The sequence below is a fragment of the Notamacropus eugenii genome, chromosome 4, assembly GCF_028372415.1.
Source record: "Notamacropus eugenii isolate mMacEug1 chromosome 4, mMacEug1.pri_v2, whole genome shotgun sequence".
NCBI classification, from domain to species: Eukaryota; Metazoa; Chordata; class Mammalia; order Diprotodontia; family Macropodidae; genus Notamacropus; species Notamacropus eugenii.
Genome location: NC_092875.1, coordinates 1,172,636 through 1,187,347, shown reverse-complemented (window position 1 = coordinate 1,187,347; position 14,712 = coordinate 1,172,636). Strand labels below are relative to the sequence as shown.

General features: G+C 47.1%; 1 protein-coding gene across 2 annotated transcripts; it reads left to right on the top strand.

The window, feature by feature from the left end:
- Positions 1-92: 92 nt before the first annotated feature.
- On the top strand, positions 93-13,494 carry LOC140502741 (uncharacterized). 2 transcript variants are annotated; one of them, XM_072606707.1, is made up of 5 exons: positions 99-546; positions 1,041-1,148; positions 1,595-1,721; positions 2,160-2,255; positions 6,425-13,494. In XM_072606707.1, the coding sequence occupies exons 2-5, from the start codon at positions 1,131-1,133 to the stop codon at positions 7,987-7,989; spliced, it is 1,806 nt and encodes a 601-aa protein (XP_072462808.1). In that variant the 5' UTR covers positions 99-546; positions 1,041-1,130; the 3' UTR covers positions 7,990-13,494. The 2 variants fall into 2 exon arrangements, with proteins under 2 accessions (XP_072462809.1, XP_072462808.1); XM_072606708.1 differs by lacking the exon at positions 1,595-1,721 and having other exon boundaries at positions 93-546.
- Positions 13,495-14,712: the final 1,218 nt, after the last annotated feature.

Below are 14,712 nucleotides of genomic sequence, written 5' to 3'. Positions count from 1 at the left end.
CTCCTGTCCAGCCCCTTCCTGCTCTGGACACGAGGCTCTGCCGCTCTACCCAGGACCCCCCCCCCCCCCCCCCCACGCTTCCTGGGGAGGGGGGAAGGCGAGGCCGGGCAGCGGGAGGGAGAGGGTCAGGCCCCTCAGGCCAGGGATCCTCCCCCCCGCGAGCACGTGACTCGGGCTTGGTAGCCGAACACCACAACAGCGGACCCCCACTGTGGACAGAGGGGAGCTCTGGGGATGTGGCCAGGGCTCTGCACGAGCGACAGGTGGCAGGGCCCCCCGAAGCCCCTCGGGGTGCCTCCAGCACGCAAGCGCAGCCGCCCGAGCCCTGCGGGGTGGGCAGGGCAATACCCGCGCGCAAAGGGCCCCGCGAACTACATTTCCCAGAAGGCAGTACAGGCCGCGTACGGGGCGGGGCTCCGACGTCGAGGTGACGTCACCCGTGGCCGCGGTCGCTGCAGCCTGGGATCCAGCTCGCCGCGGCCGCCTCGGCTGTGCTCCGCCCCGTCCTGAGCCGCTGCCGGCTCCGACCCCGGGTCTCGGGCCGGGGTGAGTGGGACCCCGGGGCCTGGGGCCGGGCAGTGGTGGGTGGGGGATGGAGCTGGACGCCAGGCTTCGCTGCTCCTGGTCGGGGGAGGGGGTGGCTTACCTGCCGGGGACACTGAGCATGCGCCTTGTGCATCAATTACCTGCTGTCGCTCCTACCCCGCCTCCCGCGCATGCGCCCTGGGCTCCTGAGGCGCCTGGGTGCTCCGGCCCTGCGCTGGAGACTGCTGTGGCTCCCCACCCCTCTCCCAGTCCAGTTCACACCCTCCCGAGGCCCCAGGACACATGGCAGCTCCCCTCCCTTCCATGGCTCCCTGTGCAGCCCCCTCCTGGGGCCCTGGAAGGGTCCTCCCCATCCCCTTCTCCAGGACGCCCTGGCTCCAGGGGGGCCTCAGTTTCCTCGCCTGTAAACCGGGAGCATGATAGAGCCCGCTGCTAGGAGGCCCCTCAGCCTCCTCCTGGACCAGCCTCAGACGCCCATTTCCCTGCCCCTACAGCCAAGGCCTGGTGGCCCAGACGGGCCTGACCAGGAGAGCTCCTGCCCAGCCCGACGTCCTGCTGCCGGCCAGGGGCCAGAGGAGGCAGAGATGGCCCCCGTGTACCAGGTGAGGGGGCTCTCGAGGGAAGTGGAGACGCTGGGGAGGAGGGTGTGGCCCCGGGAAACTCCCTCTCTCTGACTCTCCCCCCCAGTCCTCCCCTTCAGAGGGAGCCTTTCAGTGAGTGTGGAACTCAACCCAGGGCCCCCACCCCCCACCCCACGCAGGATACCTCCACAGGACTTTGGCAAATCTCATAGGGCTGTGGTTCTCCCCTTTTACAGAGGAGGAAACTGAGGTACGGTCCTTCAGAGGAGGGGGAGGAGGACCCCAGGGCAAGAGCAGGAGCCACCCCTGCAAATGCCCTCCCTTTGGTTCTGGCCATCTGCCCTTGTCCTTCTGGGCTGGGAGCAGAGGGTTCCAGTGGGTCAGAGGCTTCCTGGAATCCGGTCCAGCAGCTGAGTGGGGGTTCCTGGGATCCTTCCCTGAGCAGCCATGTGTCCTGGGTCTTGCAGGGCTCTGTGACCTTTGGGGATGTGGCTGTGGACTTCTCCCAGGATGAATGGGGGCACCTGGATCCTGCTCAGAAGGAGCTGTACCGGGAGGTGATGCTAGAGAACTACGGGCACCTGGTGTGCCTGGGTAAGGCCGCTCCCCCAAGCCGTGGGGGAGAGGGCAGAGGAGCCCAGATGCCCTTCATCCCTGGGGTGTCTCAGGGTCTTGGACAGCTGGGCACTCTGGGCTTGGGTCTCCCTCCCTGCTCAGTCCCCACAGACTCGAGTCTTCCTTCACTTCCAGGGCAGTTGGATCCTCTGAAGCTGTGAGACTCCCAGGCTTTGAGTGGGGCCCAGGCCCAGAGAATGAGATTTCTCTCTGAGCCCAAGGCTAGCCCAAGAACCTGGTGCAGACGCCCTGGACCAGGTCTGTCCTGCCAGGTTCTGGGCCTGCCCCACTATCAGGCCTTGGCACAGACTAGCTCTGCTGAAGCATTAAAGCCGGCAGTGCCTACCTGTCCTGGAGGGGGGCCTAGGGATGGGAGGTCTTCTCTGACCCCAGCCCTTTCCTATTTCCCCTGAGCAGGACTGGCAGTTTCTAAACCTCATGTGATCAAGCAGTTGGAGCGCCGGGAAGCGCCATGGATGCCAGGGGGAGATGTCCCAAGTAGCTGTGGTCCAGGTGAGTGAGTGCCCCCAGGCAGTGGCTGGGCAGCTGGCTCTTCTTAGTCCTAATGGCTGACCTCATTGGGTCTCCCATCTACCCTGTGAGGTCAGTGTTATAGATGTTATTAGCTCCATATCACAGATGAGAAAACTGAGGCTGAGAGGTTCAGGGACATTGGCAGGTTGAGAGCTAGAAAGTGTATGAGGTACGCTGTGAGTGCAGGACCTTTTGATTGTCCTGCAGTGGGGTATGATGGAGAGAGCACAGGACAGTACTTGTCCTTGGGGAAGTACTTTAAATATGTGGGAGGGGCTCCGTGTGCTTGACCCCCAGGAATATAGTAACTAATGAAGAGTATGTGGACTGAGCTCCAGCATAGACCCTCATTTGATTCTGAGAAAGCCCAAATATTGATGAATGTGTCCTTGTGTCTCCTAGTGGGCTCAGAGAAAGACCCTTAGAGGGGATTGGTCTTTTCACCCACCTTCACTTGGGGTTCCCATATTCTTGGCACCCTTTTCTGATTTCATTTGTCCTCTCTCAATGTGTATATTCCCTTGAATAGTGAGGTGCTGTGTACTTGGGGGGAACAAAGCCCTTCTGTCAGTGTTTGCACTGGGGAAGGGCTAGGCTAACAGGGGCTCAGTGGCAGGGGCTTGACTAGCAGAGTTTCTCCTGCCAGTCTGAGAGCTTTCAGACTGTTTCTAGCTAGAAGGAAACAAAAAGCAAAGAAATTGCATAGAAACAGATGGAGCAAAGATTTCTGTTAGGAATAGGCATCCTCCCTGGGGGAAGCTGGTTCTCCCTCTCTTCTGGGCTGTAGTTCGGAATTGCAGAGACCAGTGAGCACCCAACCTTGATCTGCTCAGCAATTTAAGGGAGACCCAGGACCTTTCTACAAAAACTGACTTCTTACTTTGCTGAGCAAATATATTAAGCCTATTCCCGTTGCCATTTCTTTCTCCTCTTCTTTTTATCCCAAATCTTTTAGCATCAGATTCTCTTCTCTCTCCTCCTTTTATCCTTTCTCTAATGAAGCATCTCTGGTCCATTTCACCTCTGCACCATCTCTGATCCACTTCACCTCTGCTACCTTTCTGGTCCATTTCACCTCTGCTACATCTCTGGTGCATTTCACCTCTGCAGCATGTGTGGTTCATCTCACCTCTGCAGCATCTCTACATTTCCTCTCTTCTCCTCTGATGTTGTCCCCACCCTGGTGCAGGCCCTCATCACCTCACACCTGGACTATTACAATGGCTGCTCGTGGGTCTGCCTCAAGTCTCCTCCCACTCCAGCTCATCCTCCTTTCAGCCACTAAAGTGATTTTCCTAAAGCCCAGGTCTGATCATGACCCCCTTGACCCCCAATTCCCATCCCTCTAACTGCAGTGGCTCTCTATCACCTCCAGGATCAAATAAGGAATCTTCTGTTTGCCCTTCAAAGCCCCTCATAACCTTGTCCCCCCTATCTTTCCTTCACCTTATACCCCAACTCATACTCACTATCCTCTTGGCTATTCAATAAACAAGACCCTCCTCTCAATTCCAGGCATTTGCTGTCACTGCCTCCCATGCCTGGAATATTCTGCCTCCTCATCTCCTCTTACTGACTTCTCTGGCTTCCTACAAGGCTCAGCTAAAGCCCACCTTCTACAAAGAACCTTTCTCAATCCCTCATGATTCTAGTGCCTTCTCTGTCTTTATTACCTCTGATTTATTCTGCCTATAGCTTGTTTGTACATAGTTTATATATTGTGCCCCCCAGTAAACTGTGAGCTTCTTGAGAGCTGGGGATGGTTTTTGCTTCTTATATCCAGTGGTTAGCACAGTGCCTGGCACATCATGAGCCTTAATTCTTCTTGACTTTACTTGGGTCAGGGGAATTGGGTTTATCAAAGGTAGCTTATTGATCTCTTACTATCCTTTTGTTTATGTTGTGCGTTAACTCTGTGTTAGCCATATTTCTTCTGCCCTTCCCAGTCCATAAACACAGTAGCCACTGAGTAACTTTCTCAGTTGTTGGTGTCTTCATCCTATATCCCTGAAATGATGACCTTACCCTCTTTGGAGCCTTCTTTTTCATGTAATTAAAACCTAACATGACCCAAATGTTCCTCATCTTTGCCTTTCTTCACCTAACCTCCCTCATTCTCAGCATTGTCCCACTTGGCAATGAACCTGCAGCTCTGTATTCTTTCTGTATTAGCTCTCTTAGCTTTGTCTAATTGGAACTGGACTGTCGCTGGAAACTCCCCTCTCTCTGTTGCCTAACAGGGATGGCCCTTTTTCAGTTCTCTTACTGTTTGACCTCTCAGCAGTCTTTGACCCTGGTGACCACCTCCTCTCTCTCTCTCTGGACCCTGTCTTCTCTCTGGTTTTTGTGATGGTGCTCTCCCTTGGTTCCCTAGACATGTGTGCTTGGTCCCTTGCCAGTGAGCTACACAGAGGCATTCATGGGAGACTCATCAGGTTTGCAGATGACATCAGGGAGCTGGAAGGGAAGGCCAATACAGTGGATGACAGAGTCAGGATCCCAAAGGGTCTTGCTAGGCTAGAGCAGTGTGGGGAACCTGTGGTTTCAAGGCCACATGTATTCTTCTAGGTCTTTGGGTGCAGCCTTTTGACTGAGTCCAAGTTTTACAGAATAAATCCTTTTATTAAGTGGATTTGTTCTGTGAAGTTTGGATTCAAAGAGATGCACTTGAGGACCTAGAGGGCCACATGCAGCCTTGAGAACGCAAGTTCTGCAACCTTGAGTGTTGGGCAGAATCTAATGAGATGGGATTGAATAGAAATATTGTAAAGTCTTGCACACGGTTACAGAATATCTATGTCAGAAGTATATGTTGCAGGAGGCCTATGTGGGCAGTAGCTCTTCTGAAAGGGATTTGGGCATTTGAATGGGCTTCGAGTCTCAGAATGTCAGGTAGCAAACAAAAGCTAAGTTATTAGTGGGAAGCATAAAGAGGGGTAGAGCTTCCAGGGACAACTCAACAAGCATTTATTACAGGCCTAGTTACAGGCCAGGTACTGTGCCAAGTGCTGGAAGTTGGCTGTATTTAGAATTCATCCAAGTTTTGAATGGCATGGTTCAAAAATTACGCTGATGAGCTGAAGTGTCCAGGAGATAGCAAGTAGGATGGTGAAGGGCCTTAAATCTGAGACAGGGGAATCTGTCAAAGGCCTGAGTTGAAGAAGAATCGCTGCCTTTGAACTCGTTACCAGGCTGATTTTGTTTGGCTCAAGAGGGCAGAACCAGGAGCAGTGGGTGGAAGAACAAACATCCTCAACGTTAGAGCTATCTGGAAGTGGACTGAGCCCCTGAAAGGTGTTCGGGTCTTCCCGGGAGGCCTTCATGCAGAGACTCTTTTCAGGTCTATTGTGGGAGAGGCCCTTCCATGTCTGGACTGGACAGAAAGCTGCCGAGGTCCCTTCCTTCCACCAAGCTCCACAGATCCTGCTTCCCCTCTCTTGGCCAAGACATGACATGTGAAACATGTATTTTCAGTCATGGCCAGTGTTGGATTTGTTTTTATGACTGCAGATATTTGTTACAAAGAAGGGTTTGTTTTTTTTTTAAACTGGAGTTGAAAGCTGTGTGAAAAGTAGAGGGATGATAGTGATGGTAAAAACTAGAAGAGAACACCAGTGAAAAATGTAAAAATATAAGTGAGCAAAGGGAAGTCCAGAAGCAGACACAGACAAGCTAGACGTTGTTGGTACTAATGTGGTAGGAGAGTGGCTAGAGGGCCGGGCTCATAGTCAAGAAAATGGATCATCTCCTGCCCCTCATCCTTATTGGCCACATGACCCTGGATAATTTGCTTTGCCTCTTAGTTCCTCAGGCAGCTCTCTAAGATCATAGGTCACAAAGATGGTGCTAGCTTGATTTAGGAGGAGTTTCCTCACCTGGGGCTTCCTTCTGCCATTGAAATAATAGGTACAGACCCTAGCACCCTAGTCCCTACTTGAAGAAACCATAAGGTGCACATAATAGACATTCACAATTTCTTTTTGCTGTCTTCTATACATATGGAAATATAAGGTTTATTGATGGTTATCAAGTTGTTAATCATTTTTTAAAGATCAAAAGGCATAAAGAACTGGAAATTATATGCATATGTATACGTGTGTGTGTACATATATATATATATATTTTGTTACTGTTTGTTTGTTTTTCAGATTGGGAGGCTAGACTTGAAACCATGGCTTCATCTCTAAAGCTCGAGTTCTCCAGGAAAAATTCCTTCCAGGAAAGGCTCCGGAGGGATGATGTTACTGCCTTCCAATTGAGAAAGGCCTTCACTTTTGATGCCGTGTCAGAAAGGCATAAGAGAAATGAGGGGAAATCTCTTCAGCAAACAAAATTCATCCAGAACAAACTTCCCCATGAAGTACAGAGGCGTGAATACAATAAATATGGCAAACACTTCAGTCTAGGACCAATCATTTTTCCACATCAGAGTGTAAGTATAGGAAGCAATCTACATCAATGTGACATGGCTCAGAAGAGCTTTAGCCTGTATTCAGACATCAGGAATTATAACCAAATCTGTGTTAAACAGGTATTTTCTAAGTATAATGAATTTAAAGATTCTTTTAGTTATGATTCAGACCTTACTGAGAATTGTGTAATACATTCTGCAGGGAAAACTCATGAACTCAATGAATGTAGCACTTTATTCCTGAGCTCTCAGCTTACACAGCTCCAAAGAATTCACACTGGATGGCAACCTTATAAATCTAACGCGTGTGGGAAGACGTTCGGTAAGAGTTCAGAGCTTATTGAACGTCAGTCAGTTCAGACTGCAGAGCAACCTTTTGAAGTTAATGAATATGAAAAGGTACTCTTGCCAAGCACAAATCATCCTGAACATCAGTTAGTTCATGCTACAGAGATACCTTGCAAATGTAAGCAGTGTAGTAAAGCATTTTTCCTGAACTCACAACTTGATGTACATCAGAGAATGCACACTGGAGAAAAGCGTTATAAATGCAATGAATGCGGGAAAGTCTTCCGCCAGAAAGCAAAACTTAATATACACATAAGAATTCATACTGGAGAAAAACCTTTTGAATGTAATGAATGTGGAAAGGCTTTCCGTGAGAGCTCAGACCTTACTCTACATCAGAGAGTTCACACTGGAGAGAAGCCTTATAAATGTAGTGAATGTGGGAGGGCCTTCAGGCGGAGCAAAAACCTTACTCTCCATTGGAGAATTCACACTGGAGAGAGACCTTTTGAATGTAATCAATGTGGGAAAGCTTTCCGCCAGAGCTCAGACCTCTCTCAACATCAGAGGATTCATACTGGAGAAAAACCTTATGAATGTAAGGAATGTGGAAATGTCTTCCGCCAGAGCTCACATCTTATTCTACATCAGAGAATTCATACTGGAGAGAAACCATATGAATGTAATGAGTGTGGGAAGGCATTTCGCCTGGGTTCACAACGTAATGTACATCAGAGAATTCATACTGGAGAGAAACCATATGAATGTCATGAATGTGGGAAGGCCTTCCGAAAGAGTTCATACCTTACTCAGCATCAGAGAATTCATACTGGAGAAAAACCATATAAATGTAATGAATGTGGGAAGTCCTTCAATCGGCGTAGAAATCTTACCTTCCACCAGAGAATTCACACTGGTGAGAAACCATATGAATGTATTGAATGTGGAAAGACCTTTAGCTCAAACAGAAACCTTACTCTCCATCAGAAAATTCATACTGGGAAGACAACATAGAAATGTCACGATTGGGAGAAATACCTCCATTATGGATCAGACTTTACTGAAGATCAGAGAACTCGTAGTGGGGAACAGCCTTATAAGTGGAAAGAAGGTTGGCACATTCTCCACTGAAGCACAAAGTTTATTAAAAACCTCAATCAGTTCATGCTGGAGTGAAACCATTGAAATCTCATAGATATGAGACATTCCCTTGCTCGCAAGTTAGTGTGCAGCAGGGAATTGATAATGGAATTCCTTATGAAAGGAATGACTGGGAGGTTCTTCCAGAACTATCCCCATTGCCCATCCCCTTCCCCCAATTCATATCCTAGAGGATCCTTATGAATATTAAAAGACTTTTAGCTGAAGCAGAACCCTCAGCCCTCTTTAGGGAGTTCACACTGGAAAGCAACTATACGAACGTACTCAATTAGTAAGGATTTATTAAGAATTTTCAATATGCCAGATACTGTGCTGGTACTAGAGATAAAAAAGCATAAAGTTCCTCCATTTTATTTGGGGAGACATCACATAGATGAATAGCTGTATATCTGATAGAAAGTAGTTGGAAGGTAACTTTAGAGAGAAAGGTATGAGCAGCTGGGGTGGGGCGAGGTCAAGAGATAGGGGTGAATGAGGAATAGTGAAGGCCTCTTGAACAAGGTAGTATTTTGAGCTGAGTCCTGAAGGAAGACACAGATTCTGAGATAAGGGGGAGGCATGGGTGATGGGCATTCTGGGCATGTGGGACAACCACTGCATGACATTCAAATGGGAGGTTGAGTTTTATGTGTGAGGAACAGCAGTTAGTGTGCCTGGGCTGTAGGATACATAAAGGATAACAATGGGTAAGAAGGCTGGAAGGATGAGAAGCAGGTTGTAAGGAGTTTTGTATTCCAGAGGAGTTGATATCTTAGATAAGAACAATCCATCAGAGTGCTTTAAGGAAATCATTTTGGTAACAGTTTGGACTGGACTGGGAAGGGACTTGAGATAGAGACACCAGGCATGAGGCTATGGCAGTAGTCTAGGTGAGAGGTTAGGAGTGCCTGAACTTGGAATGAACTCCTTATGAGTAGAGAGGATGAATGAGATGATGTGGAGACAGAAAAGAGGATTTGGCAGCTCATTAAATACATGGAGGGAGAGTGAAAATTTAAAAATGACATCTAGGTTTGAATTTTAATACCTGAAAAAAATGGTGCCCTCAGCAGCAATGGGGAGGTTTGGAAGAGGAAGAGGTGTGGCATATAGAGAGTAACTCCAGTCTGAATGTCAAATAGGCCATTAGTGCATGTGTTCCTGGCATTTAAGACAAAAGGAGGCCTGATGATAAAAACCTGAGATTGGTTTGCATAGATAATCTAACCCAGAGGAACTGATGAGATCATCAAGTAAGAATATACATAGAGAAGAGCCTCAGACCCCTTACCTAGGGTTAAACCCACAGTTAATAGGCTTGAAATGGGTGACAATACAACGAAGGAAACTGAGAAGGACCAGTCAGATAGGATAAGCCATGGAGGTATTATCATGAAAATCTAGAGAGAAGTAAATTTCAAGGAGTTATTTCAAAAATGGCTAATACTACACAGACGTCTAAAGGGTTGAGGACTCAGAAATGGCCTTAAGATTTGACAAAATCACTGGTAACTTTGGAGAGAGGAGTTTTGTTTAAATAATAAAGATACATTGTAGGAAGTTTAAAGGGGAGTAAAAATAGACACTGAGGGTAGACAGCTTTATTAAGGACTTTAGCCCCAAAGAGGAGGAGCTAATCTAGATGATAACAGGGATAGTAGGATCTGGTGAGAGTTTTTTAAGGCTGAGAGACTTTGGTGTGTTCATAAGCTGCAGGGAAAGAGCCAGTAGGAAGGGAGAAATTGGAGTAAAAGGTCAATCTAGGAACAAGTGAGAGAGAAAGGACTCCAGGGTGCAAACAGGAGTTTGTCTTGGTGAAGAAAATGGTCACTTCATCCAAGACTAGAGTAAAGGAGGAGATAGAATATCAAAGAAATGTGATAAGACTCATTTGGTGAATAACCTCTTTTTTTTAAAGGATGAGATGAAGTCGTGAGCTGAGAGGGTGGGACCTGGGGTGCCATGGGAGATTTGAGTGGAGAAAGTTTGGAATAGCCACTGTCATGAATAGGATAGGCAGTAGATTAGAGAGGACTAGAAAGATTGCCTTGCTGCAGTGAGAGCCCAGTTAAGGTTCGATAACAATTTAGCAGTGGGCTTAGTCAAGGTGGTTTCATGATGCCCTTAAGGTCTGTTCAGCTACACATGTGTATGACCAGGGGAAGTGGATGTTTGGAGTAATCTGGGGTTGTTATTGATAGATATTTTCAGCAACAGGATACAGACATGGGGTTCAAGAGTAGTGGATTATATATGACTCGCTGAAAGGTTGAGATTTGGAAGGGAGGAACAGGGGTTATGACCTGGGAAACTGCAGAGGGATGGGAAGGATAGGAAGTCACAATAAGGACAAAGAACAGGTTCAGATAGTAAGGTATATAGAGAGATGATATCCTAAAGGAAAATCAGTTCTAGGACATGCCAGTCCGACACTTATCCAGCAACATTGAAGCCACAACTGTCTCCATTTGTGGCTAAGATGGAGTGGAGGAGTGACAAGACCGAGGGACTGGGCAATTGGGGGTATTTGAAGGGACATCAGCATGTATTTTAAAGACCCCAGTAGACAGGCAGGTGTTGGAGTCGAGAGGTGACTGATATGAGCACTGACTTCCTTGAGAAGATGTTCTAAGATCAGTAGGCAAAAAATCCCCCAGGATATGACCTGAACGATAATTGTGGACAGAGTAAATGCCAAGAGAGGAGGGATTGAGTGATTGTGGTAAAAGCAAAATTTAAAAGTATCAGTGGGGAGACAGGCATAGCCAATGCAACCAGGGACCAATGAGGCTGGGTGGGGCAGGGCATGGCAGCTATAAGAGAAAATGCCCTGGGTGCTGGCACAGATGACGAGCAGGGACGAGTCGTCAAACCTGAGTGGTGGAAGATGGAAGAAGCAAAAAAAAAAAAAAAAAAAAGACCTGAAATAAAAATGTTTGCTGATCCCGGAGCAGGGTCTAAGATGACATAGTAGAAGGGGCTGGGCACATTGAGCGGGGAGGACACGACATAGAACACTGAGCCTGCAGTCAGGAGGACCTGACACCATGTGACCCTAAACAAGTCATTGGTGCTTCAGTTTTCTCACCTGTAACATGTGAGTAATTGGACTCCCTGGCTGCTCTGCATTTTGCAAACCTTAAAGCAAAGGAAACACTTGCTGTTCCTAGGTTCAGGTGGATGTACTTAAAGGAGGGCACCATTGGGGATCAGTGGGGAGGTCATTCTTTGGCTGTCAGAGGTTCACTATCGATAGCTGTTGGGGAATCAGTCTAGGCAAAAGGTATGCCAGGAGGGCCAATGCCGTTAAGTAGAAAGTCCACAGTCTCCCCACAACCCGAGACTTCAGCTGTCTGATAGCATGTCTAAGCAGATGCCAGGCATTGTGCTAAGGGCTGGGGATGCAAAGAACGGCAAAAGACTGTATGGAGGAGGTACCGGGGGTCCCAAAAGTCTTAGTGCAGGTCTGTGGAAAGCCTAAGATCTTTGAAGCATATAGAGAATAAATTGGACAGCACGGGCATTAAGGAGGAGTAGAAGCTTTCTGCTGAAGGTAGCTCAGGAAGCAGAAGCGAGGAGGGAGGGCATTCCAAAAATGGGCAACAGTGCAAAGTCAGAGTGGAGAGAAATTGTTCAAGGAACAAGAAGGGCAGGTGCTGGATCATAGAGTGAGTCAAGTTGGCTGGCACAATGTGCCAAGCAGTGTAAGCTCTGGAGATGCAGAGAGGCCGAAACATGATGGACCCTGCTTTCAAGGAGTTCCCATGATGGGGGAGAACACATGCAAATAACGAGGTACGTGAAAGATCTATACAGTGCCATGAAAGGGAGATTGGAGCCGAGAATTCAAGGACGCTAAGAGTGAGGAGAGAACATTCAAGGTGTGGGTGAAATGACACATCCAGGGAGGGAATGCTAAGGTCAAGGCCAGTGTAGCTACTGCAGGATGGGGAGTGATGTACATGAAGACTGGCGAGAGGAAGGGTTTTGTATGTGATCCAGGAGCCAGTAGACCTTACTGGGTGGAGATCGTTGGTGACTTTGGAGATCAGTTTCGGTGGAATGATGAGACTGAAAACCAGATTGTAAGGGGTTAAGAAGAGAGTGAGAGGAAAGGAAGTGAAGGTACAAATTACTGACCTTGAGTTTATCAACAACAGATAGGGATCCACAGCTGTTGGCCACAGAGAGATACAGATCAGTAATGGAGATGCTTGAAGGATAACATAAGGATTTTGGGGGACTGAGGAGACATCGGATTATATGATTACAGGCGGTAGGGAAAGAGCCAGTGGACAGGGAGAGACAAAGTGAGTGAGGAGATGACAAGAGGGGAGCTCTGTTGGAGGACAAGGGATGGAACACCATCCAGGGTGTGTGCTAGTTAATAACTGTCTATTAAGTGACTGTTGTGTGCCAGGCACTATAGAGGAGATACAAAGAAAGGCAAAAGGCAGACTGCCTTCAGTGGATTGATGTTCTACTGAGGGAAGACACCAAAAGAATCTGGAAAGGGGGAGGGGGAGAGGGAAGCCACCCAGTGGCAGGTAGAGGGAATATGATGAAAGTCTGAAGAGTGCAGCTAGTGGGAAATGAAGACAGAGCCGGCCTGAGTGGCCCTCCTTCAGTGAAGATTCTGGGAGGAACACTTAGTCAGAGCAAGGGGCTGCAAGGGCAGAGGCTACTGACATGATGTAAAGTGACCTGGGATGTGATGGAGAAGACTGGAGCCAGGTGAAAAGTGAAGAGATAGCCAGCCTCAGTGCTCTCCTAGAAAATGGAAGGCCTCAGAATGTTCCCTCATCTTAACAGCCATCCCCAACTTTCAGTGAATGGAGGCTCTCAATCAATCATCTCATCATCATCCGTTAAGGTCAATGGAAACTGACAAGGAATCAAAATCAAAGTTACCTTGCAAGTTTATACCAAAGTATTCCAGATCTAGGCACTGTCATTCCTTGCATTTGTATCACAACTTCCTTAATACACACACGTACAAATATAGGCTTCCACTGGCCAACAGAAGACAATAAAGATTCCTTACAGATGTCTGAGAGCGATCTTGACTACAGCAACAATCACTGTAACAGACACTGATGATCGGGGAGAGGGCTAACCCACTGAGCTACTTTGGGATGTCCAACCTCTGTCTCTTCTGCTCTGCCTCTACTACTGCGCCCTGCAAATCAAACATCCATAATAACAGCTAGTAGTTATAGAGTGCTTTAAGGTTTTGTACATTTTTTATACATTTTGAACATAAATACAAAAAAGAAAAAACCATTTCCACGTACACAGCACGATAGAAAAAGAGGATTCCATATAAAACCATGAATTTCCATTTCACACTGTTTACTTTTTAAAAATTGTAATAAATACCACACATTTTCATTTTCAAAGCTACCTTGCTTTTCTCTACCTCTAAATTTTGTTCTCAGCTGTTCTTTTCTCTCTCCCTCCCTCCCCACCTTGGAGAAGGCTACCAATAGACACAAATATTTGTGTGTGTATACACACACACACACACACACACACACACACACACATATATATATATATATGTGTGTATAACCATACTATGCATGCTTCTGTTCATCAGTTCTTTTTCTAGTTGTGAATAGGGTGCAAAGACCTTGGCCTAAAGGGCCCAAGGTCTCCCAGTGCATCCTGGGTCATCTCCAGTCATCCTGATGAATATCTGGTCACTGGATTCAGATGGCTCTGGAGGAGAGGTGAGGCTGGTGACATGCACAGCCCTCCCTCACTCAAAACAAAGTCAAGTGCAAGTCACGTCATCATTGCTCTGATGGTGCGGTCTTCTTTGGCAACGAAGGACGAACACAAGTTGTGAATAGCATCTTCCTTGAAAGGTCCTTTGTAGTTCATTTGAGAATAATACTCAAAGTGGCTTAGTTCTTCAAAGCTGTTCGTGGAACAATATTACTTTTACTCCGTACAATATTTTCTTCACTTCCCTATTCATTATTTCATGCAAATCTTTCCACGTTTTTCTAGACTCCTTTCTTATAGCACAATAACATTTCCTCACAATCATACATCACAACTTGTTTGCCCAATGGATGGGCATCCTCTCAGCTGCTGCAAACCTTTTAGAACATGGAAGTTCTTTCCCTTTTTCTCTAATCACCTTGGGAAACACCTAATAATGTTAGTGCTGAACCAAAGGGCACATACACAGTTTAATAACTTTTGGGACATAATTCCAGCTGCTCTCAAAAATGGTTGGATCAGTTCACAGTACTACCAACAATGAACTGGTATCCCAATTTTTCCACATTCCCTCCAACATTTGTCACTTTCCCCTTCCATCATTCTAGCCATTCTGATAGGTGTATGATGGGATCTCCAGGTTTTAATCTACATTTCTCTGATTAATAATGATTCAGAGTATTTTAAATAACTATATATAGTTTTGATGTCTTCATCGAAAAACTGCCAGTTCAGATACTTTGTCACTTGGGAAATGACTCGTAATCTTATAAATTTGACAAAATTCTTTATATATTTGAGGTATGAGACCTTTATCCTAAACTATAAAACTTTTCTCCCAGTTTTCTGTTTTCTTTCTAATTTTGG

Coding starts and splice junctions, on each gene's coding strand:
- LOC140502741 (XM_072606707.1), top strand. Junction 1,722..2,159: donor CGGGCACCTGGTGTGCCTGG/GTAAGGCCGCTC, acceptor TCCCCTGAGCAG/GACTGGCAGTTTCTAAACCT. Junction 2,256..6,424: donor CCCAAGTAGCTGTGGTCCAG/GTGAGTGAGTGC, acceptor TTTGTTTTTCAG/ATTGGGAGGCTAGACTTGAA.